We start from the raw sequence: 25,622 nt of genomic DNA on the forward strand, positions 1-25,622 counted from the left end.
GCACAATGAATGAAATGTATCACATGGCCCTTAATCACCATCTAGGTGCTACACTGTGTTGTATTTTGTGGTTTCTATTCGTTCACCTAAGCTTCATGCACCACCCATGTTTTAATGACAGAGATTAGAGAAGCAGGCTGGAAAATGCTAGTCTTACCATGGCAAAGGAGAGAAAATGAAAATCGTAAGTGAGCAGCTGATTTTCTGGCTCTGATGGACAGGAGGCTGAGCATTTAAATTAAGGCATTAGGATGAGCTTTCCCAAACCAAGAGTGAAACCTGTGAGTGACAAATACCATGATTGGTGAGATGAGCCAGATAAGAATATATTAGCCTGTGTGTTCAGAATTAAAGTGACAGAGCAGAGAGGAACTGGCAAGGGGCTGGCTCATAATTCAAGAGACCTCAAGTCACCAAAACCACTGAACTTCTCCTTGTAGTGTCATCAGAAAAGCTGCTGAGAACAGCTAGCAAAAGACGCTAGACAGAAGGTGGTGAGAAGTTCTGGGAAACCCAGCAGTATTTTACAGTGACAGAGGTTACAATGCTAAAAGACAGAGGTGATCATATACCAAACCCTAGTAGAATTATCTTTTTTGTAGGCAGAGAGAATTAAAAGGGAAATAATCAAACCAGCAATATCAGGGGAGGGGGGACAAGGATGTAATGATAAAGCCCAACCTTTGGAGACCAATCACAGCTGATGGAGTGTTTTGTCTAGGTCTTTCGGAAGAAGTGGGAGGAGGGATCAGAGGACAATAGATGAAATTTGTGGCCTCACTGAAGTCAAGGGGAGTTTTGCCAGGATTTCACCCAATGCTTCTGATGGTCATGAAAGGGGTATTAACTGGTGGGGAAGATGGAAGGACTTTGCAGAGTTAGGAAACCTCTGAGCAAGACTCCTAAACCAGGCTAGCAGGAACAGAAAGTGCCCCTGCCATCAGCTTCCAATGGGTCTGAGTCTCCATAGCACTGCACCCTCAGGTTATTTACACCAATGCAGCATAAGTGTAACATGGGTGGGAAACGTTGCCATTGTGGTGTAGTTGCATTTTTCACTCATTTTGTATTGGTGTAAATGATGACACAAGGTGTCGGGCAATGGAAAATGAGACCCAACGGCTGGAAGTTGCAGCAAAGGAGGAATTCAAGCATATGAAAAGCATACACAGAAGTCTCTGAAATGGCTTATCACCTCTCTCAAGGGCCAGGAGAAAATCCCGGTTCCTCTGGAGCTCCTTCATGAACTCTTCGTTCTGTAAGAAGAGCGCAATTCGCTCATCTTCCAGGTACTGTTTCCACTTCCTCTCTTGGTCCAACGAGCCCTGGGATCTCTGGCTGCCCTCGCCCGGCACAGTCTGATGGCAACTTTGTGAACTCTGGACAAGCGTGTGACATAAAGGAAGAGTCAATGAAGGCCTTGAGCAGCTCATTACAGTAACCAGTGTATGTGACTGTAAGCCAGGATTCAACAAAGCACTTGAGCATGTGTTTAAGTCCCAATTACTTCAATGACACTGAAGCATAAGTGCTTTGCTGAATCAAGGTTTTAACTCTTGTGAAAGGTGCTGGAATATCAATATCGAAGATTAAAGGTCTCCATCTAAAACAGAATCAGCACAGTTTGGACAACAGCAGGCTGTACTTCCCTCTGTAATTCAGCCTTACCAAAGGGCTTCAACCCTGATCTTGGTTAAAGTGAAAATCTCTACTGGGAAAAGCAACTGTGAAAAAGGCACTCTCTTCCCCAGCATATTTGCTCCCAAGCAAAATCAGCAGCAGATATGCTGACTATATGGTGCATACATTTTTCCTCGGCTGTATTTCTCAGCCAGCCCAGCAGAGCCAACTCAGCTGTGGGATAGTGAGCTAGATTCTCTTCCTCCTTAAGCATCATCAGTAGAAGTATTTACCAAGTTCCAATCAATTACACATGTGCAAACTTACTGAAGGCAATCAGGCTACACCATGGGAGTCAATGAGGGGTTCGTTTGGCCTGGCTTTATTGCTAGTGATGTGTGAAAAGGAAAGTACCCAGCTTGACTCTCAGATCTCAGGCTGAGTCAGCAGGGCTGGCTATTGGAGAGAAAAAGTTTGTGTTTTTTCTTTTTAACTTGGAATCTGGGAACATCTAATCTGGAAATCAGAAAGTCACAATGAACATGGAATCCCATGAAACCACCTTTATAGTCAGAGCCTCACTTTAAATACAAGAATTAATCATCAGCATTCTTCTGATGGCTAAATCAATATCAAACCAGGGCTGGACCTGGCTTTGACATGGGGAGAAGTGCAAAGCCTCTTGCTGAGGGAAGCCGAAGTGGCACACCTTTTATTTTCCCCATCTAACGGCTGAAAATGCAATTTACCATCTGACAAATTCCACTATCTGAGGCAAATCCTAACATCCTCTATATCTCATTTCCCTGCTCATGCATGTATCTGTGCATGCAGAATAGGAAGGAGGAGAAACATTCCATCCAGTAGCAATCTCACCTTGCCTACCATATTTATCTGATTTGTATCTGGTCTCAGAGGGCCATAAAAAGCAATAGCTTACAATTCCTGAGGAAGGAAAAAGGCACCAGGACCTCTCTTCCCCCAGAGCCCAGTGAACAGGCAGCTTTCTATTCCCAGAAAGGTAATATAGCCTGAGAAGATGAAGCTCCAGGGCAATAATTTATGAAACTGTGGCAGAAGTGCCTTCAGAGCCAAAAGGGAAGGGAAGAATCTAGCTGTTTAACTGGGTATTTATAATTTAGCCCCCTTCATTGCATTTTCTGCCTCGCCTTTCCTAGCCTATAGGAGAGACATCTTAAGGTATGGTTTTGTTTGCTTGTTTATATACATAGGAGTTGGGTGGGCAGAGAAAAAACCGTGGGAAAGTTAAGTGGAAGAAATAAGCTTTGCATTTAGGTCTGAGAGTAGTTAGCACAGTGGTCATTCTTGCTTCTTGTAGGAGACAGGTCCCTATTGCAGCTCTGTCAAGATGCATAAATTGATACACTGTGAGATGCCTAGCTATAGAGTTTTAGGACCATGCTAAGTAAGTATTGATGCTGAAGTCCAAAGGCTGTTCACAAACCCTAATTTATATGGCACCATTAAAATGAAGCTTACCTCTGGGGTGGGAGGGCAGCAGCCAGCCAGTCTGCAACATATTGTATAATAGAGGGGGACAAGGGAAACTTTGGCCAGGGACACCCACAGAATGCCTACTCCTATGAAACCTGCCATGACGCATCTTGGAAGCCAGAGGGCTTGTCTATACTTAAAAAGGCCACACCAGCTGAAAAGTTAGGGTTGTAAACCCTATAGGAGAAGGCTGATAGCTGAATTTTAAGTTCTGATATTTCTACAGGTTTGTAAAAAACTTGATTTTGGCACATCTTAAATATTGGGATGAATTTAACCTCACAGCATCACTAGGTTTTCACGGGAAATGCCCCTTCATGGTAATCTATGCACTGCTCAGTGAATCTACTTCAGAAAGATGAAGGACAGAACCAGCCCTGCTAGGATTTGAACTTGTCACCATAAGGAGTCTAGGTGCTATACACTTGAACATATTGTCCTCCCACCTGCACACTGTCCATCTGCTGGGGTAGGATGCGAAGGAAATCATCAGGAAGGTTGCCTAGTAATGGTGGATTCCAGTTCCTGTACCGTCTGTGCACCTGAGGGCCACTGGAATTGGGTACATCAATCCTGTAGGCCATGGAAAAAGACACCAAGATGAGAAAGCAAATCATTTCCGCATTCTGGCTCACTCTAAGAACCCAGCTCCTCAAGGTGCGAGTGCCCTAGATTCCCACTGACTTGACTAGGAATTGAGGGCCCACCTCAAGCATTCAAAAAAAAATATCACATCAGCCATCATCCCCTTTCCTCCCAGAATCACAAGCTTGACTTAAAAATAATTTTAAAGTAACTAATTTGGGGTTCTTTTTATTTGCCGTTGAGTTTTTGAGCCTTTTGGTGTCATCACGTTTTCAAGTGTTCCTCTGCTGGACATTTACACTTTGTTTTGTTACTCAAGATTCTCAGATAATGACACGAGGAGCTGGGGTTTAAGAAAATCACCAAATATTGTGAGAGTTGGCAACACTGAGAGGGTTATGCCTTAACTATGTAAATCACACCCACTGAATCCCACAAAGTGCAGCATTGCATAATTGCCCGGGAGCGTTCCTTTGCGGAGGGGAGGAAGAGAAGAGAAGGGCCGTGTTTGCTTCCTTAAAACCCTCAGGCATAGGGCCAGAGCTGAGGCAGGACACAAGACTTGATAAGCCAAGTGGTGTGACTGGGTGTGGCAACCTTTAAAGGATAACATGAAGTGAAGTTTTGTCTGTTTCAGTCCCGTTGAAAGAGGATGAAAAAACAAGCCCCTGTGGGGTAACTGCTGACGGTTAGATTTGGCCAGAGGGTGAAGTTCAAGAGCCGAATGGAAGTGACCCATGCAGTGTTGTAATGGCCACTACAGAGCAGAAGGCACATCACTAACCAAGAAATCCTTTGACCTGCTCTGCGCTAAACCTACCACTGAATTGCTTTGTAAGGCTGGAAGTTGCAGCAGACTCTTTTGCATGTCAAATCTGTCTGCTTCGGCAATGGGTGAAGAACACAGCTGCAAATGGAACCTATGAATCTGAATTCACAGCACCCTAGGCATCACTATCAGTGATGTATGCGGATGGCAGGTGTGACATTGCGCTCTAAATGCTTTTATGAAAATATGCTAATGAGCGTGAACATAATGTAACTGGAATATGCTTCATGCAAAAGGTCTCTTGTAAAGTATCATTACAAAACTTATAATCTACTGAGTGTGGTCATCCTATTTGTATAAATGTATCACTCTTGTATCTGAAACTAAATATATGAAAAATAACTCTGAGGTCCTACTGTAGTTATGTAAAGTGTGGGCCATTAATGGTGGTTTGGAATCTTGAATGGCTCCCATCAACCAGGACAATTGACTTGACTGTGGATGGTTCTGTTTGCTTGCAGGCCTTCCTGTGAGTCAGGCTGGGAGGAATGAGGGCTTGGAGTCTTACAGTGACATGTGATCATGTCACCTGAACTGGAATCCATCTTTAACCTGGTGCTTTTCCATTTAGAGGGAGGGGTGGGGACCCAGAGAGGGACAAAGGATTCCCGCCTTGTGCAAAAGATATATAAGGGAGTGGAACAGAACAAAGGGGGCTGCAATCATGAGAAATCCCCTAGCTACCACCTGAGCTGGAACAAGGGCTGTACCAGGGGAAAGGATTGGGCCCAGACTAGGAAGGCGTCCAGTCTGTGATAGAAGCTTCTTGAAACATCTGAGGGTGAGATTTTATCTGTAATCACTTTCTTACTGTATTAGGTTAAGACTTGCGTGTTTTATTTTGCTTGGTAATTCACTTTGTTCTGTCTGTTATTACTTCGAACCACCTAAATCCTACTTTTTGTATTTAACAAAATCACTTTTTACTTATTAATTAACCCAGAGTATGTATTAATACCGGGGCGGGGGGAGAGACAAACAGCTGTGCATACCTCTTTATCAGTGTTATAGAGGGTGAGCAATTTATGAGTTTATCCTGTATAAGCTTTATACAGGGTAAAACGGATTTATTTGGGGTTTGGACCCCATTACGAACTGGGCATCTGGGCGTTGGAGACAGGAACACTTCTTAAGATGTTTTCAGTTAAGCCTGCAGCTTTTGGGGGACATTGTTCAGACCCGAGGGTCTGTGTTTGCAGCAAGCAAGCCGTGTCTGGCTCAAACAAGGCAAGGTTTCCTGGCAGGGAAAACAGGCTCAGAGGTAGTCTCAACACATCAGATGGCAGTCCCAAGGGGGTTTCTGTGATCTAACCCATCACAGCAGGCAGTCTGAATACATGGGTAGCCTGTATCCTCAGCCCTTTATCACATTATGGGTGCATGGGCCGTGCCTTGCTCACCGTTTCTCCTATCTTCCCCTATATGTACACTCAGATAATGTGACATGGGACCTTCCTGCTCAGCCATTTCTTGCCTATCAGTCTCTTAATACTTTCATTTGCATTGGTCAATTCTTTCTGGAGTTCTGATGGGGCTATTTGCCAGAGCACTCCCCAGAATCACAGAATGCAGACACAGAAGAGACCCATTAGGTCACCACAACCAGGACTGTCCCCTGATTGTATCTTTCCTAATGCTTAGTTTTAAAAGCCCTGAGCACTGGACCCCATTTCCTTGGGGAGGCTATTCCACAGACTAATTGAACCCACTGCTAGAGTGGTGCTGCCTGCATTTCTGGGAGTTTGAAATTGGCTTCTTTTATTTTGCATTTTCTGGGGGAGGGAGTTTCTTCTGGGATCTTCGTCCCCTCCCCTCCCACCCCAAACTCCAAATCTCCCCACATGTGGGACAGGCTTGGCCTCCGTGTCAAGGATTTCCCCAATACACAGCCTCCCAGGAGAAGTTATTATTTATCTGTCAAAGTTGGCATATGAGGTGCTTTACACAAGCAAGATGCACCGCTCAAAGAACTGAATCCTTGTCCTGAAGAGCTAACAACCCACAGGCACTGGGAAGCAGGCAGAACGCTGAGAACAAATACAGAGCAGAGTCCGGATGCTCTTAGTTATCAGGTTTCCAGGAGCTGTTTGAAGCTGGAGGGGCAGTGGGGCCCTGGTGTACGTTAATTGAGAGGAGTACAGGGCAGCTTGAAAGAAGGCACAAAGCTGGCAGGGGGCAGAAGAGATGAGGAGGAAGGTGGGAGGTGAGGAGCTCCACTCTGGCAGATTTCGTGCTGACGTGGAAAGAACTTATTGCTTTCTCTAAGAGCTCAGGAGCTGTGGATTTTATTGTCAGGGCTTGCAATGAAGCATAAAAGTCAGCAGAGGTGGCAGGAGGTGATGACGACTGCGTGTGAATGTTAATGTCTTCATTACTACTTACACACGGGGAAGAAAACAAATAAAAGCCTCTTCCCAGACAACTCCCACTTTGGAACTCCCCTTTCAAATTCTGACTGTACCCATCCTGCAGAGGCGCTGGAGGGACAGCAGGAATCAGCCAGAAGAATCAAGTAGTGTTTGTGTTTGATTAAAGGAACCGGGAGAGCATATTTCTCCCTCCACCCCCAGGACAATTCTACATCAGTGAATTGCATCACTTGACCCTCCACAGCCACACTCTCTAGGGGAGCCTGCTTCTCCTAAGCCAGCCTCCTTAGCAGCTGCAGATCTTATGGAACCAGCAGAGAAGGGCCAACCCAACTACAGATCCCAGCACACAATGCTGGGTCAAAACCAGCGTGCCCCATGCCGCCTTCATGGTGAAAGATGAGCTAGCTGGATAAATCCATTTTGTACGCACCAGGCGCAGCCCTCGGGCTCTCTGCCAATTGTCAAGGCTGCCCTCGGGTCAGTAATGTGTTGGCACCTCTGCGCGGAACCCCAGGAGGACAGCCACTGGTATCCCAAAAAGGCAATTTCAGAGTTACAGTATATAGCACACAGGTGTGTGGTTGTACTGATAAGCTATTTGATCATCTCTATTATATATATATATATATACACACACACACACACACACACACAAGTATTATGCTTTATGGGGAAAACTAAGCTTTTCTAACCTAGATGCACTGGATAGCCTGTTAGTATATCACAGAATAAGGAAAACTAGAGACAGAAAAGACACCACAAATGTAATATATATTTAAGTGCTTTCACAGGGAGAAATACTAGCTACAAAAGGGCTTTTTCATCTAGATCAGAAAGGCAGAATAAGAAACAATGGCTGGAAGTGAAAGCCAGACAAATTTCAGTTAGAAAACAGGCCACTTTTAGCAGTAAGTTTGAACAAACTACCAAGGGAAGTGGTGGATTGAGTCTTCAGATTAAGTCTGGATGCCTTTTGGAAGATAGGCTTTAGCCAAGCAAAGTTACTGGGCTCAATGCAGGGGTAAATATATGAAGTTTAATGGCCTGTGATATTCGGATGATCTAGTGGTCTCTTCTGGCCTTATGCTCTATGAAAATGTATCAAATCCCGGACCAGCTGGAACTCCCCAGTTGTCACAATGATACACACCCCATGGCCACTCAGAACATCACAACAACAAGAAGGATAAAATCTGGATCTTCTTGCTCCAGAAGTCCAAGCCTCTTCCAGCCGAGCTAAAGGAGAATCTCAATGAGCTCTCAGCAGTATAGGGCTCAGTACACTATTTAGCACTTTTGATTCCACCACTACTAGGTCAGTGGACAACTATTACAACTTGAACATACCTACTGGCCAGTTCATTATAAGCTCGTCTAATCAACAGTACAATTTAGCGATTGCTCCTCCTCCTCTCATATGCAGAAGACAGAGCTCAGTCCAGGTTCGTAAGCAAAGCATAGCCTCTGTATCATAGGAGGCAAGGGGTAAACCACCCTCCAGATGTTAGGTTGGGCACACTTCCACTACATGAGTTACTGTCTGCAACACTGCTCCACATCACAGCACATGGAGGAAATGCGTGCCTGTCTGTGGTTGCGGCTACTCTGGATGAGCCAAAGCGTACCCTGTTGAGGCTGGTCCAAGATCAACGATTAAGTGGACAAAGAGGCAGGTGCAGCGATGGACTCCTGAATTTACTCAGTGTGTTAGACTCTCTCTCCCATTGGTGCTTCCACTCTAAGAACCTAGTTTTTAGCTGCCTTGTGGTGCTGACTATCCACACATGGTAAAGGGCCAGTAGTACTCCTCTCCAGCAGTGGGTGTCAAGAGATCAGCCACTGTCTTGCACACCAATCTGCAAGAGTGGGATTCCTCCCCTGAATATAAGCAGAACTTGGAGTTGGCGCTGCAAGTTGTTTCCTGTTTTAAATGGGGCATCAGTTACCCGGAAATGTAATAGGTTGATTTTCACTTGTCACAGCTCTCCAGGCAGACTTGACGGTCATGGCATCTTGTCGAAGGTCTGCCAGAACAATGTGCACTAACACAGACTGGAGTATAATTCAAGCAGCCATTAATAATACAAGTGGCCAAATTCAGTTCCATGTAGACAACCTAAGTGTAGCAGCTTCACCCCAGGCCATAGAGCAGTTTTCAGTTGGAGCAAACACCAGCGACAGATGTATGAAGGACCAAAGTGTCTGCTCCCCTGGAGGCTCCCGACTGTTTTTGCATCAAGGCGATATAGGAAGAGATCTTAATTTTCGGGTGTTCCCAGGGAATGCAGCATGTCAGGTTATGGTCAAATTTTACTCCTGAGTATGTGACAACTGATTGCTAGGACATATTGAACAATGAATGAAGTCTAGCCTGAGAAATGCGGTGGGCTGTCTACACTTAAAGACATATATGCTATTTCTATAGCCACCATCTCTGTTACTCTAGATTTTCTGACTATAAAATCTCTTTGTTTTCAGCGATGAATAGCAATAGGCTCAATGAGAGAAACCACCTGCTGTTGTTTAGATGAAACAACAGCTCACCTCTTTTAGCTAATTTTTGACATTCCATTCAATCCACAAGTTATTTTCTGGGCCTTTCAGCTGTTGGGTTTCTAGAGCCTTGCAGACATTTTCACCCAGCTGTGATCTTCATTCATCCCCTCTGGCTTTATCTCACCCAATTTTAATTAACTCTCACCAGCCCACCCCACAAGAGGCCAGCCAAAACGCAGTGAAGCACCATTTGTGCAGCCTCGGAATGTGTCTGGCGCATCTGCCTTTCAAAAACACTCGACCTCTGGCCAAAGCAACATGGTGAAATAGAATATATGGCAGACAGCGGCAAGGACAGTGTGTTGAATGGTGTGCAAGCCCATCTAATTAGCAATACAGGCGAAAGGATGGTTCTTTTCCATTCATGCCAAGCTTTCTATCCTGAGGGAGTAGGCTACAGGACAGTCTTTCACCCTTTCTGGTGGAACATTCCATCAAAATCTACTGTGACTACAGGAAGGGTGAAAAATTTTGTGCTGCAATTGCACTAAACTTTGCTCATCTGGGTTTTGATTTTGTGTCTGGTGTGGTTTAGATCCAGACCCATCCTGCCCCTCCTGCAAAGATCAGGCTCAAAGATAAATGGTTCAAATTTTTGCTCTCCTGTCGTAAACACCCCCACTGAGGTGGTGAGGTTCCTGGAGCTGTCAGAATCCCCATCACTAGTGCTTCGCACTTCTCTTAGTTACCAGTGCCTCCACCACAAGGCAGTGTACACAACATCATCACTAGCCCCAAAAGAAAGCAGCCTGGTGTTTCTGTTATCTACTAGCTTGCTTCATTTTGATGAACTGGTGTTCCTAATCCTGCGGGTCCGATTCCCTACCATTTCAAGCTCAGCAATGTGCCAGCCTATGTGGCCCGGCCCTCCCAACTACCCCTATAGCAGCAAGCCAACATGCATAGCCTGGCATTCCCCAAGCACGCTCATATATGGGTGGGAGACAAAACCTTTTGTTAAGGAAACAAATCCACTCTGGTCTATAAAAGGAAACTACTGGCAGTGAGATAAACATTTTGAAGTGCACTTGCTCCACCCCAACAGTGTCCTTTCAGAGATTCAGAGTGTGACCCCAACACTAGAGGCTCCCCATTACGGTAACCCAGAACAAGCTTGCTCCTGGCTATTTCCTGCGAGGCAGTCCACTCATGCTGGGTGGACTCCATGCCGTGGCTCTTACCTGGGAGGGGGGCTCAGTGGAGCTTGTAGATACTGCCGGTCAAAGACATGCATATCATAGGCAGGGGGTGAGTAGACAGGAGGAGGCTCTTCATCCGAACTGTCCGGTTCCAGTGTCCGCTCCAAAATCTACACAAATAAATGAAGGAGAAAGAATAAGAGACCAGCCACAGGTCAGCAGAGGAGAGCTTGGACAATGCAAGACATGCCTAGGGAGGCCCGATCCTCTCCTCTCACATACACAGGTGTAAATCAGGAACAAATCTATAGATGTCCATGGAGCTGCACTGGTGTAATGTCAACATGGGACCAGAATCAGGCCCATCACATACTTTACAGCAAGCTAATGTGGGGCTGCCAAACCCAGCAGTGTCCCTTTAAGATACGTTGTAATAAATCAGTGGATGGGAAACTTGTAGTTATCAGAGACAACTTGACCACCTAGTGGAAAAATGGCTAGCTAAATACACATAATCTCTACTCCCTGGAGGAAGGGGCAGGGATAACATCTCTCCCATTACACATGTTGTAGTAGGACAGCAGGCCTCAGGGGCCTCAGCTGATCAGTTATAGTATTTATCACTGGTGAAACTAAACAAGCAAAGCAGATACTGTACAAGCACCAGCAGGTAGAGCCGGGTGCATTTCATTTTGGTTTTTAAGAGTGTGCAACAATTCCTGCACAAATCAGGGTCCCAATCTTGAAAGGGCTAAGCACCCAGGGTTGGATTCTCAAAAGCACCTCACTTAGGCACACCAGTGCCACTGAAAGACATGAACTTTGCACACTTAGGTGATTTTGGAAATAAGTCCCTCCCTCAGCAACTTCTGACGTCTATGAGAAAAGTGAGCACCTTCCAGGATCAAGCAGCTGGCATGGCAACTCCTGGCAGGCTGCTGACTGCGGCCTGCAGCGCTGCACAGTGCAGTCATTCTTAGTGTTGCCTTTATCTCTCTCCCTTGTAACTCCCTCTCCTCACAGAGTAGGGAGAGTCTGCAGTTCACACCCCGAATGGTGTGGAGGTAAGTGCATTCTCCACACCTGTGCATTGCTCTGCACATGCAGTCCTGCGCTGCGAACACAGACCCCACGAAGATGGCTGCAGTGCACTGAACTGATTTTAAACACGGGCTTATTTTTCTCTGTTAGGTGCCCAGCTCCTCTGTAATCTCTCGGGGGAGGTACATGACCAGGCATGGAGCTGCTTCTTGACCTCCTCTAAAAGTTGATGCTTCCGGTGACTGTGTCTTTAATTTGATTCTAGCTTTCTGCATCTCTCACCAGCAGTGACGTCACTTATGAGCTGCCACTGAAGACTAAGGCATCTCAGTTCCCATCCCCACGATGCCCTCCAGGAACAGACTTCATGAAGGGCCTGATACAAAGCTGGCTGAAGTCAATGGATGTCTTTCCTCTGACTCAGTGAGGTTTTGGCTCAGACCTCAAGTGCCTTTTAAAACAAACTGATCTAGCCGCATATTTCACTGATTGAACCATGCACTCGAATGTGCGCCTGCCTCACTAATCAAACTGCAATCTGCTTCTGAACTTCTTGTATACTTTACTGACTGGCCTCCAGACTGACCCATTGCCTGGCCTACTTTACAAAACCCAGAGGGCTGCATACCTTGACAACTCACATGCACTTGGGAATGGCTCTTAAACAGTTACTGGGTGCTAATGACTCAGTTCATTTAAAAAGAACAGGAGTACTTGTGGCACCATAGAGACTAACAAATTTATTTGAGCATCAGTTCATTTAGTGCTCCTCTGCAGAACAAGCTACAGAATGTGAGGCCTCCTCTATGCCTAAAACTTAGGTCAAACAAACCACATGGCTCAGGGGTGTGAAAAATTCACATCCCTGAGAGATATAGACACTGCCCAAGATACCCAAGATATAGTTATTCCCAAGATATAGTTAAGCCAACCCATAGACACTGCTAGGTTGACAGAAGACTACTTTCATCGACCTAACGACTGTCTCTCAAGAGGGTGGGTTTGCTATAGCAAAAGAAAAGCTCATTCCATCATTGTAGTGTCTACACTACAACGCTATAGCAGTGTAGCTGCCATGCTACCGCTGTAGCGCCTGTAGTGCAGACATACCCTAAGGCCTGGTCTACACTAGGAAATGAGGTTGGTATAACTATGTGGCTCAGGGGCGTGGACAATCCAGTTAAACCATCCTAACCCCAGATGTACACAGCACTAGCACCTCTTGGGGAGGTGGAGTACCTATGCCAGCTGGAGAAGCCCTCCAATTAGCATATGTAACATCTTCGCTGAAGCACTACTGCTGTGCTGCTGCGGTGTTTTAAGTGCAGACAAGCCCTACGTAAAATTCCATAGTGATGACTTATCTTCACGAGCTGGGGTCACATTCTACGTAAAGAGAGATGCCACCTGTGTCACCAGAATTGGGCTCTTGTGGTTTAGAGACCTATTTACTCTTCTGAGCTACTGTAGTTTGGTAAAGAGTCCTGTGGCACCTTAAAGACTAACAGACGTATTGGAGCATAAGCTTTCATGGGTGAATACCCACGTCGTAAAACACATGCATGACAAAGTGGGTATTCACCCACAAAAGCTTATGCTCCAATGTTAGTCTTTAAGGTGCCACAGGACTCTTTGTCGCTTTTTACAGATCCAGACTAAACACGGCTACCCCTCTGATACTTGTAGTTTGGTAGTTTCTTAATAGATGCAGCAGCTGGGTTACTGCCAGAGCCTCTCCCCTGTGGAAATATGGATTGAGATCACATATGAAAATGAGTCTGAGGATAAATGAGACACTAACCATTGACATCTCTCACTCTTGTGATGGATGGTTCTCTTCAGGAAACACCCACGACTGGAATAAAATGGGGAGGAGGGTGGGCGCTCAGGATTGAGATACATTGACTGAGCAATGCAGGAACCAGGACAGGAATAGCAGGAGGTGCTGCAGATCACGATTCATGGGGCACTGGCTGAAGTATGTAGGAGAAGAGCCTGTACAGTGCCTGCTTGCACTATTTGTGGGACAGGGCTAACGGCAGAAGACCTTCCTTTTCAGAGGCCCTAATTTCAACCACAAAATTAGCTATAAAAAGAAATACACTTTGCTCACCTGCAAATTGCTGTGTAATATCAATGGGTATGATGAGGAGTCCTGGATTGTTGTTAATAAACAATTTTCACTTTATATTAGAGGATCTTACATTGCCAAACTAGCATTAATTGAGTCTTCCAACTTCTCTATGTGAAGTAGGTAAGTAAGAGGCCCATTGACTGTCAATGGGATTTTGGCTCCTAAGTGTCCAAATCCCTTTTGAAAATGAGATTTAAACTCCTTAATCAGTTAGGTGTTTCAACACAGGGCACAGGAATGCCTAAATACCTTTAAATATCTGGGCCTAAATGACTTGCCCAAGGTCATACAGTGATGTCAGTAGCAGAGCTAAGTATGAATTACCAGGAGGATGAATTCCCAGTCCCCTGCTTTAATCACTTGTCAATGTTACTTTGCTATAAATATCACCATGACACATCATGTTAGATGTCTGTGCAGTTCTTTGGGGGGGGAGTGAATGTGCACCAGTGGCAGCTCCAGCTGCAAATCTTAGGTATGTAATCCTCTGCAATTCTCCTCAGGGGCACATGCACTCAGAAAGGGCACTTTTAAAAGTGCCCCCCAGGCTCTGGCTGTTGCTACTAGCTTGTTCACTGAAGTGCGCATGCCCTCTGGCTTTGCAGGCCCCTGCTGGAAACAGTCCATGTTCTAGGGTTTCCCCATGGACTTCATCTGGAAGATCCAAGGATAACTGTGAAATTAAGGCAGGGATATCTATTTTACTGATATTTCTTCTATGTGGGGCAACGTCCCAGGCGACCCGACGGTGGAATCACCACTGGAAAGACCAAGAAGAATCCAAGAATGAGAACATTTTCTTTTTAACAGTAGACAATTTGGAGAACACAGCCTGCTTTCTTGATACATAATGCAGGCACAAAACAACTGGAGACAGGATGAGGAAGGGAAGGAAGAGGATGGTGCACATGATGCCTACAGCAGACAGAATGATATAGTTAACAAGGATCTAGGCCCAAGTCACAAAAATACAGCTCCCTCTTGATTGCATGACTCCAATTAGAAGAAATTAGACCCCCAGCACCTGCAAGATCCCATTGCCTTGACATTGGAAGTCACAATTCCCTTCTTAGAAATCCTTGTCTTGTCACGTTGTTTTTAATCCATAAATAGTCAAAGAGCCTCTTGTAATCTGAAGCCAGTTTCCAGCTGCCCATTTTGCTAAGCCTGACACACAGTCTGTCCTTATCAGCTTTTGCAGGTAGAACTCTCTGCTCTCACTCTTCCTACCCACCCACCCACTGTTCTTTTCTTCCTACTTTTTGTTCCTATGAAACAAAACTCATCAAAATAGAGTGAGTGGTTACACCATCAGAAAGTGCAACTGAAGTTATCAGACACATGCCTTTGCATTTTGCCACTCAACATGCCTTCACACAGGAAACGCCGATAAGAGAACCCAGGAGTCCAACCACATAGTCCCTGTCTATAGACAAGAACTCCAATTCTTTTCCTGGATGCCAGTGAACAAAACCCATTCAAGATGCGGGCGTAATTAATGTTACCTCTGGGGGAATACTGTCATCTGAGTCCGAGCTGTCATCATAACCGCTGCCGTCTAAATTCATCTGTAAGAGCTGGTCAATGGTGGCGTCCACAGCTCCATTGTTAGCCCTCAAAACACATTCAATAATGTCATAATCCATATTGGGGAACATAGTCTTGAAATCTTCCATGGCCTGGTTGAACTCCAGCCGTCGCACCTGCCTGGTGGGCCGGCTGTTATTGAGTTCCTGGGCGGAAGAGCTGTTCCTTGAGCCGCCATTGCTGCTGCTCCGCCGGAACAGGCTTGTCATTTTTGAGAACTGTTTTTGAAAAATGTTTATTCTTTTAAAACCTACTTTAGAAATTTAAAAATAAAAAAAAGAAAAAATAAGAGAGACTATAAATCCTAGGTGAGAAGAGGTGGGAGTGGTGGGCGCCGCCTGCCAGCTTTGTGGTCAAGAAGCTACATAGCCATCCTTTACTGCTACTGCCCAGTAATCCAGCACACAAAGGGGAGACATCCGGGATGCCTCAGCAGAAGAGCAGGAATTGCTGTGCCAACATGGAGCGGCCTGGTTCCAAGCAGTTCTCCACCGGGGTCCTGTGCAGGACAGGTCTTCAGCAACACAACAGACTCCTGAGACACGGGAGCATAACGTAACCTGGGAACAACAAACAAAAAACACACTTGGAACAGAATCGTGGGGAAAATAGATCAGAAAGGTTTTTTTAATAGAAAGAAGGGTTTTTTGGTGGAAAGACGTGGACTTCCCTCTAAATATTTCAGGACGTTTGTCAAAAATGATCTTGAAATCATTGAGAGAGAGAGAGAGAATGTGTGAAGCACCTGGTTTTCAGTAAATGAAACATTTCAAAAAAATGTCAAGAATGTTTCTGATCAAAATTTTGATTTAAAAAAATAAGTGAGGGGTGGAAAGGAGAAAAAAATAAGTGAAAATGGGTGTTTTCTCCAAGCCTCTACAGGGAAATAACACAATTAAAAAAAAACAACAACAAAAAACCCCTTCAGTTCTGACCAGCTCCATTCACAGCACACATAGGTCATTTACACTATGTATGTTTATTCTGCTTGGCCAGTAGCAAGGCCATGGAGCTTAACAAACAAACAGTGTCACAGTGGCTAAAAGCTGTTTGTACCTATTAGCTGTTAATTACCTATTATCCTGTCACAAGGTCTAAGGCAGGAGACAGTTCCCAGGATAGAACAGGATGCTGCATATATTAAACTAATTCTACATTCTACCTTAGCCACATTAAGTACAGACAATAAGGAGACTTATCTCAAGTACCAAGCAGGAGTGAAACAAAGCTGGAAATGGGGCCTAGGTCTGCCAAAACTTTGGACACATCTCTCCGGGCAAAGAAATACAACTGGTATGCAGATACCACGGTAATGGGCATCAGTAGACAGAGAAATATACTTTTATCTCCTAAGCTGGGAGGAAAAGCATGACTAGGCAGACCACAATTGTGTTTTTGTGTCTGTCAAGTTCTGGCTTCCAGTGCCGTTCTAACCACTAAGCCACACATTCTCCCTAAACAGCACAACGCTGTATTTTCAAATATTTATTAACATTTCACAGCGACTAAGCAGACGTGTTTATATGGCACTTATGGAAATGAACAGTTTTCTGCAGAGGGAGCTTCAGAGGGAGATTTTAAAACTGTCAAACATTTGTATAAACACAGTCATTTGGATTTGCTACTGAGAAAGAGCAGTTCAGTGTTCTCATTCAGAACAAGAACCGCAAAAGGAACCAGCGTCACCACAATTTGGAAAGCACATTGCCTTACTCCCCTTTCCAAGTCATCATATCTATCTTCTGGCGCGGTTATAAATTCCTCTTTAATAAATCCCTCCCTTGTACATTAGAAATTCATGGGAATAACAGCTCTAAAGGGAGGAGGTTAGTCTGCTTTTTAAAAAGGAAGTATTGGATTCCCTAATCAAAGGAATATGATAACTTCCAAAAGAACGTGTCCAGAAAAAAAAAACCTGTGCAGCCAGTCATTCATTGTTATTCATATTACAGTAGCACACAGAAACCCAAGTCATGGACTCGGGACTCTGATGTCCTAGGCACTGTACAGACACAGAACAAAAAGATGGCCTCTGCCCCAAAGGGCTTACCATCTGAACAAACAACAACAACAACGGCATTTTCTACCCCAAAGAGTTACAATCTAAATAAAACCATTCAAAATCTCCAACTGCAGTGTTATTATTTATAAATAATTGACTCTCTAAACAGAGAAAGTAAGTAAAACCAACTTTGACAATTTCAGAACAGCAGATAAATACTTTGCAAACATGGCAAATCAAACATTGGGAAAAGTCACCAAATCCAAGATTCACTTTAAAACAAACTAGGACTGTCAATTAATCGCAGTTAACTCAAAAAAATTAATGGCGATTAATCGCCGTTTTAATCGCACTAACAAACAATAGAATACCAATTGAAATGTATTAAATATTTTGGATGTTTTTCTACATTTTCAAATATATTGATTTCCATTACAACACAGGATACAAAGTGTACAGTCCTCACTTTACATTATTTTTATTTGCACTATAAGAATGATAAACAAAATAAATAGTATTTTTCAATTCACCTCCTACAAGTACTATAGTGCAATCTCTTTATCGTGAAAGCGCAACTTACAAATGCAGATTTTTTTTTGTTACATAACTGCACTCAAAAAAGAAAACAATGTAAAACTTCAGAGCCTACAAGTCCACTCAGTTCTACTTCTTGTGCAGCTATTCACTAAGAGAAGCAAGTTTGTTTACATTTACGGGAGATAATGCTGACCACTTATTTACAATGTCACCTGAAAGTGAGAACAGATGTTTACATGGCACTTTTGTAGCCAGCATTGCAAGGTATTTACATGCCAGATATGCTAAACATTCATATGCCCCTTCATGCTTTGGCCACCATTCCAAAGGACATGCTTCCATGCTGATGATGCTCGTTAAAAAAATAATGTGTTAATTACATTTGTGACTGAACTCCTTGGGGGAGAATTGTATGTCTCCTGCTCTGCGTTTTACCTGCATTCTGCCATATATATATTTCATGTTATAGCAGTCTCGGATTACGGCCCAGCGTGTTGTTCGTTTTAAGAACACTTTCACTGCAAGTTTGACAAAATGCAAAGAAGGTACCAATGTGAGATTTCTAAAGATAGCTACAGCGCTCAACCCAAGATTTAAGAATCTGACGTGCCTTCCAAAATCTGATCGGGACAGGGTGTGGAGCATGCTTTCAGAAGTCTTAAAAGAGCAACACTCCGATGCGGAAACTATAGAAACCCAAACCATCAAAAATGAAAATCAACCTTCTGCTGGTAGCATCTGACTCAGATGATGAATATGAACATGCACTGGTCTGCACTGCTTTGGATCGTAATCAAGCGGAATCTGTCATCAGCATGGACATATGAATCTTTAGCACATATGGCACATAAATATTTTGCAATGCGGGCTACAACACTGCCATGTGAATGCCTTTTCTCACTTTCAGGTAACATTGTAAACAAGAAGTGGGCAGCATTATCTCCTGCAAATGTAAACAAAACTTGTTTGTCTGAGTGACCGGCTGAACAAGAAGTAGGACTGAGTGGACTTGTAGGCTCTAAAGTTTTACACTGTTTTGTTTTTTAATGCATTTATTTTTGTACATAATTTTACATTTGTAAGTTCAACTTTCATGATAAAAGAGATTACACTACAGTGCTTGTATTAAGTGAATTGAAAAATACTATTTCTTTTATTTTTACAGTGCAAATATTTACAATAAAAATAAACAAAGTGAGCACTGTATACTTTGTATTCTGTGTTGTATTTGAAATCAATATATTTGAAAATGTGGAAAATCTCCAAATATATTTATATAAATAGTATTCTATTATTGTTTAACAGCATGATTAATTGTGCGATTAATCACGATTAATATTTTAATTGCTTGACAGCCCTACCATAAACAGATTATATAGCTCCTGCCTTTCATTTAGAGACACGGGGCCAAATTCATCTCTAGATTAACTCCACTGATTAACAGACTTACACCAAGGACAATTTTGGTCCATAATATACATTTTCAAAGGCTTTTTCTTAATTGGCATGTGGAGAGTTCAAGACAACTGTTCAGAAATTGTATTTAATTACTAAAGAACCCAAATCAAATTATTTTAAAATAAAAATGTCAGAAGGACCTTAGCAAAAAATCATGTAATCAGATTCAAAACCATTAGGCAGAGCAATAACCCCCTAAGTCACCCATGCATAACTGTTTGATTATCATGTGTATGTATTATGCATGAAAGTTATGTTCCTTATACTAACCAATTCATGTTAGCAATAAAGCTTCAGGCTTTTACACCTTGAGTTATTCTAAGCAATTTAATAGGCTGCACAGAGTAGCCCAGTATCCAAGCAAAGAACAATGACAATGCAGTAGTGATCCCTCCAGGGAACTGTACTAAGCCCAGCAGAAACATTAGACGGATGCACTTAATTTTGCACTTCTGTTTGAAGTCTCTTTTCAGAACAATGCCCTGTTCTGTCACTGATGCCTCATGGGAGCACTCTGTTAGTAAGCATTCTGGAGTGCACCCGCACTCTGTTTAGTAAGCATTCTGGAGTGCACCCATGTCCCCCTTTTCTTCCGTCTTATTTTGTATTCTGCATTGTAATTGAAATCAATATATTTTGAAAATGTAGAAAAACATCCAAAAATATTTACAATACATTTAAATTCATATTCTATTATTGTTTAACAGTGCAATGACCCCAGTTCGTCCCCGACTCCACTACTTGCTTCCTGTCTTTAACCTGGTGCCTAACCCTGACTTCCTGGTATCCTGACCCGGCTCAAACCCAATTCCATTACATGTCTCCTGCCTGCAACTCAGTGCCTGACCCCAACTTCCTAATACCCTCATTTGGCTCGACCCTAACTCCATGACATGTCTCCTTATGACAGCTTGATAACCGACCAGTGCACGTTGGCCACCCCCAGCCTGGCCTTGACATCTAGCACTGTAGTTGTGTGACATGATCCATATGGGGGGGCGGGGGAGGGAGACGACAACACATTTTCCAACACTGGATTCAGGGTAGTGGGGGCCTTGCTGTCTTTGGCATCCAATGACAAATGCGATACTTCTATTTCTCCAGGTAGGGAGTTGTGGGTTCCCATCCAGCAGGCAGTCAGTGTGTAGGGGCAAGGTGGGTGGGCTGGGTGGGGAAGCAGGCAGCAACCTTGTATGTTGGTAGCCTGAGGTCACTGTAAACAGAATTGCCATCAATCCATTGAACATGTTATATAGTAACAGTAATAAAATAAATTCTACCACATTCCCATTGTACAAATGGGGAAGCGAAAGCATGGAGAAGGGAAAGTGACTTGCCCAATGGCAAGGCTGGAAACAGAACCCGGATCTCCCAGCTCCAGGTCCCTTGCCTCTTTCCAAACATAATATGAAAGGACAGGGAGGTGCCAATATGACTCATGAGGAATATCAGTAGAACTTCCTGTATCACATTACTACTCAATCAAGTTCTGCTCCCAACCAGCCTGCCCTCCCTAACCTACCCACAACAAACTTTCCCTGAATTCTGGCCCAATATAGCAGGTTAACAGCAGGGCTCTGAAAATCACGGTTTATGCGGGGAAAGTAAGAAGGATGTTTTGTTGTAAAGTTGTTCCGGTCATCAGTGCAGACAGCAGTACAAACCACATCCTCACCCAATGTCTGATAGGTCAGCCAGTGTTCACTGAATCTCACACCAAAGCACCTAGCCTTGAGCATTACAAGCTGTATCCTGCACAGGTCTTTGGAGAGAGATGTGCTTACTGTAAACAAACTTTTCTATATGAGAAAGCACTTATTACTGGGCAAAGCCAGACATGCGTTAACTGTGACATTTCACAAATGTATTCCTCTGCAGCATTTCCTCCTGCTTTTTGAATTTAACATGCTGGGATTTTTTCATTTCTCACATTCCATAAGATTTATCAATTAGTCTTCCACCTACGCTAGGAAAACAAGAGCATTCAGTCTTGTTAATGTTACTGGTTTATGCTGTATATATAGGGCACTTTTCCATTAGTTCTTTGAAAAGGAAGGTCCCTGTTTGGATTTTTTTTTTTATGGTTAATCTCTCCTGAGACTGTTGCCCTAAATCCAACCTAAACTAATTTGTTGTGTTTCCAAACCAAGGCCGAGATCCTGCAACTAGAACCATGTAGGAGGATTCCCTGCACCCACACTGATCCAACTGCAGGATTGGGGCCTAAAATTATGACACGCCTATTAATGATTATTAATGGACCAGGACCCCACTGTCCTAGGTACTCTACAAACACAGAACAAAAAGACAGTCTCTGAGCCAAACACCTAACAATGTAAATAGTACAAGAGACAACAGATTCATACAAATAGTCTGAGAGGGAAACAATGCAACAATATTGTCAGCATGATACACTAGCAGCCTAGGTGTTGTCAAGTTTTTTTCTAGGGGTTCATGGCAGAGAACAGAGAGATCATGATATTAATTTCAATGAGAGTTAAGAGCCACTCAGCATCTTACAGGGCTCAGCCTATACTTTGCAACTTCTACCCAAAAACTGAAAAGAGCTTGACAACTGACAAGCATTACATCTCAAGTATTTTGCATATGGGGAAACTGAGGTAAAAAGTTTAAGGGACTTGATATAGACTCACTGTGTGATCTTGGGCAGAGCCAGGAATGAAACCCAGCCCTTATGCCTTCCATTTCCTTGCATTAGCCACTAGACCATATTTCTTTCCCCTTGTTCGTTCAAAGGCATTAAGTCATGTAACTATAGACAGAACCCAGGCCTGCATGTTTGGTCGTTAACCTGTTGAACATGTAGCAGTTACTAATAGGCCTGTCCTGCTTCACCATCTAATTATCTGACTCCAGAAAACAGCAAAGTACCATGGTGCATAATCGCAAGAGAGTGGAATTCCTTTGTCAGAGAAACCGTGGTAACTGGTGAGGAAACATACATTTTCAGTATTCTGGCTCCTGGCCCCCCTTCACACTTACATTTTATTTTAAACTACCAAGACAGTTGCAAAGAGAGATTGAGTGCAGTCCAGAAAACCTAATGTGCTGATTAGATAAAAATACCTATTACAGATGTTTCCAAAAGTAATGAATACTGAAGAGAAATAAAAGCAGTGGCGAGCCAGGATATCAGCTATGAGGTAGTAATAGTAACTACACAGAGTGCTACAAACACTTTGATTTCTCAAGTCAAACAACAACAAAATATCTCATTGGTGCTCCCACCTGCTAGGCTGATGATATCATGTCAATTCACATTATAAGCCAACACATGATCATTATGCTTTCCTGATGTTGGTGGAAGAAGGGAAAAAACAACAACTGAGTCTCTTTAAACCCACCTCAGAAAAAAACTGAATTGGTGGAAGCCTCTTCTTCATGAATTGATTACTAACCTCTGACCAGGGAACAACAGCAATCTAGCAATGACGCTAGCGACACCTGTGGTTAAACTGTGGGAATTCTGCAAGGGATCGTGTGTGCTATTCTGATCACCCCATGAGACACAAAGAAGGCCATTCAAAAACATGGCAGCTTATTATAAAGAACAGCTTTGTAAAGACAAAAATGCAATTGCTACAGTCTTAGAACCTCAATATTCCAAACATTCGATAAAAGAGAGTGTCTTTTTTGGTTACTTGCTTACCAGAACTCAGTGGTTGTCAATGGAATTGATCCTACAGGACAAGTAGGATTTTAAGCACCTAGAACCACACAAAGAAAGAGCAAGTGACCTCCATTGATTGGGTGTTAGTCTGCTCTTTGGACAACAAGGGAAATCTACAGCTTGGTTTATACTCCATGGCAAAATGCATATGAATATGTCACTTGAAGGTACATTCAGACCACACTAGCCGCTGCTTATGATTCATCTAGTCAATTGCTAGCCGTACACGCGTCTTCATACACTGGGCCAAATCCCATGTCCTTACTAAATCTCTGATCCCAACATCTGTGGCCACAGTCTGCCCACATGGAACAACTTGTAGGACAGAGACCTCAGGATTTACACATTCCTTACTAGGACACAACTCCCATTCACGTCAGTATTTAGCCCCCAGCTTAGGAAAATGTTCCTGTTCAGGAAGGAAGCCTAAGCACATGTTTACGTTCCAATGCAGTCAATGACCCTGTAGCATATGCTTAAAGTGAAGCACCTTGTCTGAATTTTTTTTTAAATTGTCTTTCTGAGCTTGTTTCGGTAAAAAGGGGCCCAGTGGTAAACTCTTTATTTTAAATGCATCTTAAACAAAGCCAGTTGATATTATCTGTCTTTGTCATACAGGGGCATCTAATTTAGTATCCTTTAAAAATAGCAGTAATTTATGAGGTTTAGCCTTGTTTAAAAGATGCTATGCCTGATGCAACTGTAAAAGGTCATTTAGTAAACAGAAGAAGGATAAAACAAGCCCTACTCACTACCCTTCTAACCTGTATGGTATTGCAGGGGGGAATTATTTTGGGGAACTTCTATGGTCTGTGCTAAACAAGAGGTCAGACTAGATGACAACAATGGTCCTTTCTGGCCCTAGAATCTATGAATTGCTGCATGCCTAATACTATCGGTGCTCAGATAAATTATTTACATTGTGCTAGAGGGCCTGCTCAGAGGTGCTTACAGTCTAATTTTACTTTAGATGGCTCTTCCCTTTCCATGTGTGGGTGAAATCTACCCATGGTCACAGACCTAGCTCAACGCCCATGCACCCTTTTTTGATGGTTTAATTTGTGCATAATTTGTGTACTGGCCCTCTGCACGGGGGGGGGGAACGACACCCTAGGCTCTGGGAGGAGCCTGAAAGCATCCTAGTATGTTGCTTTATATGTGAAGATCACAGGCCCAATATTCCAAGTGCCCAAAGAGTCCATTGATTTCAGTTGGGTGCTCAGCACTACTCAGAATCAGGCCCCATATCAGCAAGAGACCAAGTCAGCTTGTTCTAATATCAATTATTCCTTTCCAAGGTAGCTGTTAGTCAACATGATATGGGAGACTGGGACAATTCATCTAAATTATAGTCCACGGTGCTTAGCATGTCTAAATGCAGTAACAGACTGAATAATTGAAAGCTTCTGGTCAGAATATTTTTAAAATTAGGTATGTGTACAATATGCTATACGTCAACAAGGCTCCACAGCATGTCTTGGTTTGAACAACACTAAGGGATTGCGGTGTTCAGCTATTTCCAAAACCATGGATGACACAATACACTGTAGTTTGGAAAAAGTTTGCTGTGAAGTCTGTTTCAGTCTGTCAGTGATGCCTTTGAAGAGAAGTATTAGAGCAGAGATGATACATTTTAACCACAGATCTGTGCCTTTTCCCTCATGTGCCCCTAAGTTTATATATGTACAGGGACACAATTTGCAGTGATGATAATCCTGGTTGATTTCCTGTAAATCCATTAAAATATCTTTCTTTATTAGCCCATGCACTTCAACAGTACCTGTTATCAGAGAATTTCAAACCACTTTACAGATATGGATTAATTTAAGATCACAAACTCTCTATGAGGTAGGTGAGATCTTTACCTTTATTTTGGGGTATTTCCTCATATTCTGTTTGTTGACACTTCTTTATATCGCTTGTTTGATGACAGTCTTCTTTGTATTTCATGTTAACGAGCAAGTACAGTAAAGGAATACTTGGAAATATTGAACACAAACCAGCTAGACTGGATGACAGGAATCAAAGGTTCTTAGAATTACTGCACTACTGATAATTATTTTTGTAAAGTCAATGAAGCATTGGGGAGATGCCAGGAGGTTAGAGAAAGTCAAAGGTTATGCTGATTTTCAAAAAAGTAAAGATGAGCGCTCTTGTCCATTACCAGCCTAACTGCTTTCTCGTGTAAAATAATAGAACAAATAAAAGAAAAAACACACTCACTGAACAGCTGGAAAACAATGCGCAATAAGCAGTATAGATTTTTACAGCTTCACTGGAAACATTCAGACACAGAAAGTGGACATTTTTACGTACTCAAATGCTTCAGTTTGTGATTCAGGAAATCATATGGTGTGATATTATTTGGTAGCTAGAGCTAGGTACTGAAAGTCAGAACGCCCGAGTTCTGTTCCACTCTCTCACCATGGACAAGTCATCTGGGCTGAGATTTTAAAATTCACCTTAGGGGATCTGGACACCCAAATCCCATTAAAATTAATCCCACTAATAAACCTCAGCCTTAGCTTCTCTATGCCTCAGGCTACCCATTTGTAA

The 25,622-nt window shown here is 43.2% G+C and overlaps 1 protein-coding gene across 4 annotated transcripts in view; it reads right to left on the minus strand.

Annotated features, from left to right (window-relative positions):
* CUEDC1 (CUE domain containing 1) overlaps positions 1-25,622 on the minus strand; it is a 118,173-nt gene that overhangs the window by 14,575 nt on the left and 77,976 nt on the right. For all 4 annotated transcript variants that reach the window (XM_044993714.1, XM_044993715.1, XM_044993712.1 and 1 more), the window contains 4 exons: positions 15,297-15,938; positions 10,659-10,786; positions 3,582-3,708; positions 1,196-1,379 (listed from right to left, as the gene is read on the minus strand). In XM_044993714.1, the coding sequence (XP_044849649.1) occupies positions 1,196-1,379; positions 3,582-3,708; positions 10,659-10,786; positions 15,297-15,587 (730 nt within the window). In that variant the 5' untranslated portion in view covers positions 15,588-15,938. The remainder of the gene's footprint in view (positions 1-1,195; positions 1,380-3,581; positions 3,709-10,658; positions 10,787-15,296; positions 15,939-25,622) is intronic.

The sequence above is a fragment of the Mauremys mutica genome, chromosome 19 (genome assembly GCF_020497125.1).
Source record: "Mauremys mutica isolate MM-2020 ecotype Southern chromosome 19, ASM2049712v1, whole genome shotgun sequence".
Taxonomy (NCBI): domain Eukaryota; kingdom Metazoa; phylum Chordata; order Testudines; family Geoemydidae; genus Mauremys; species Mauremys mutica.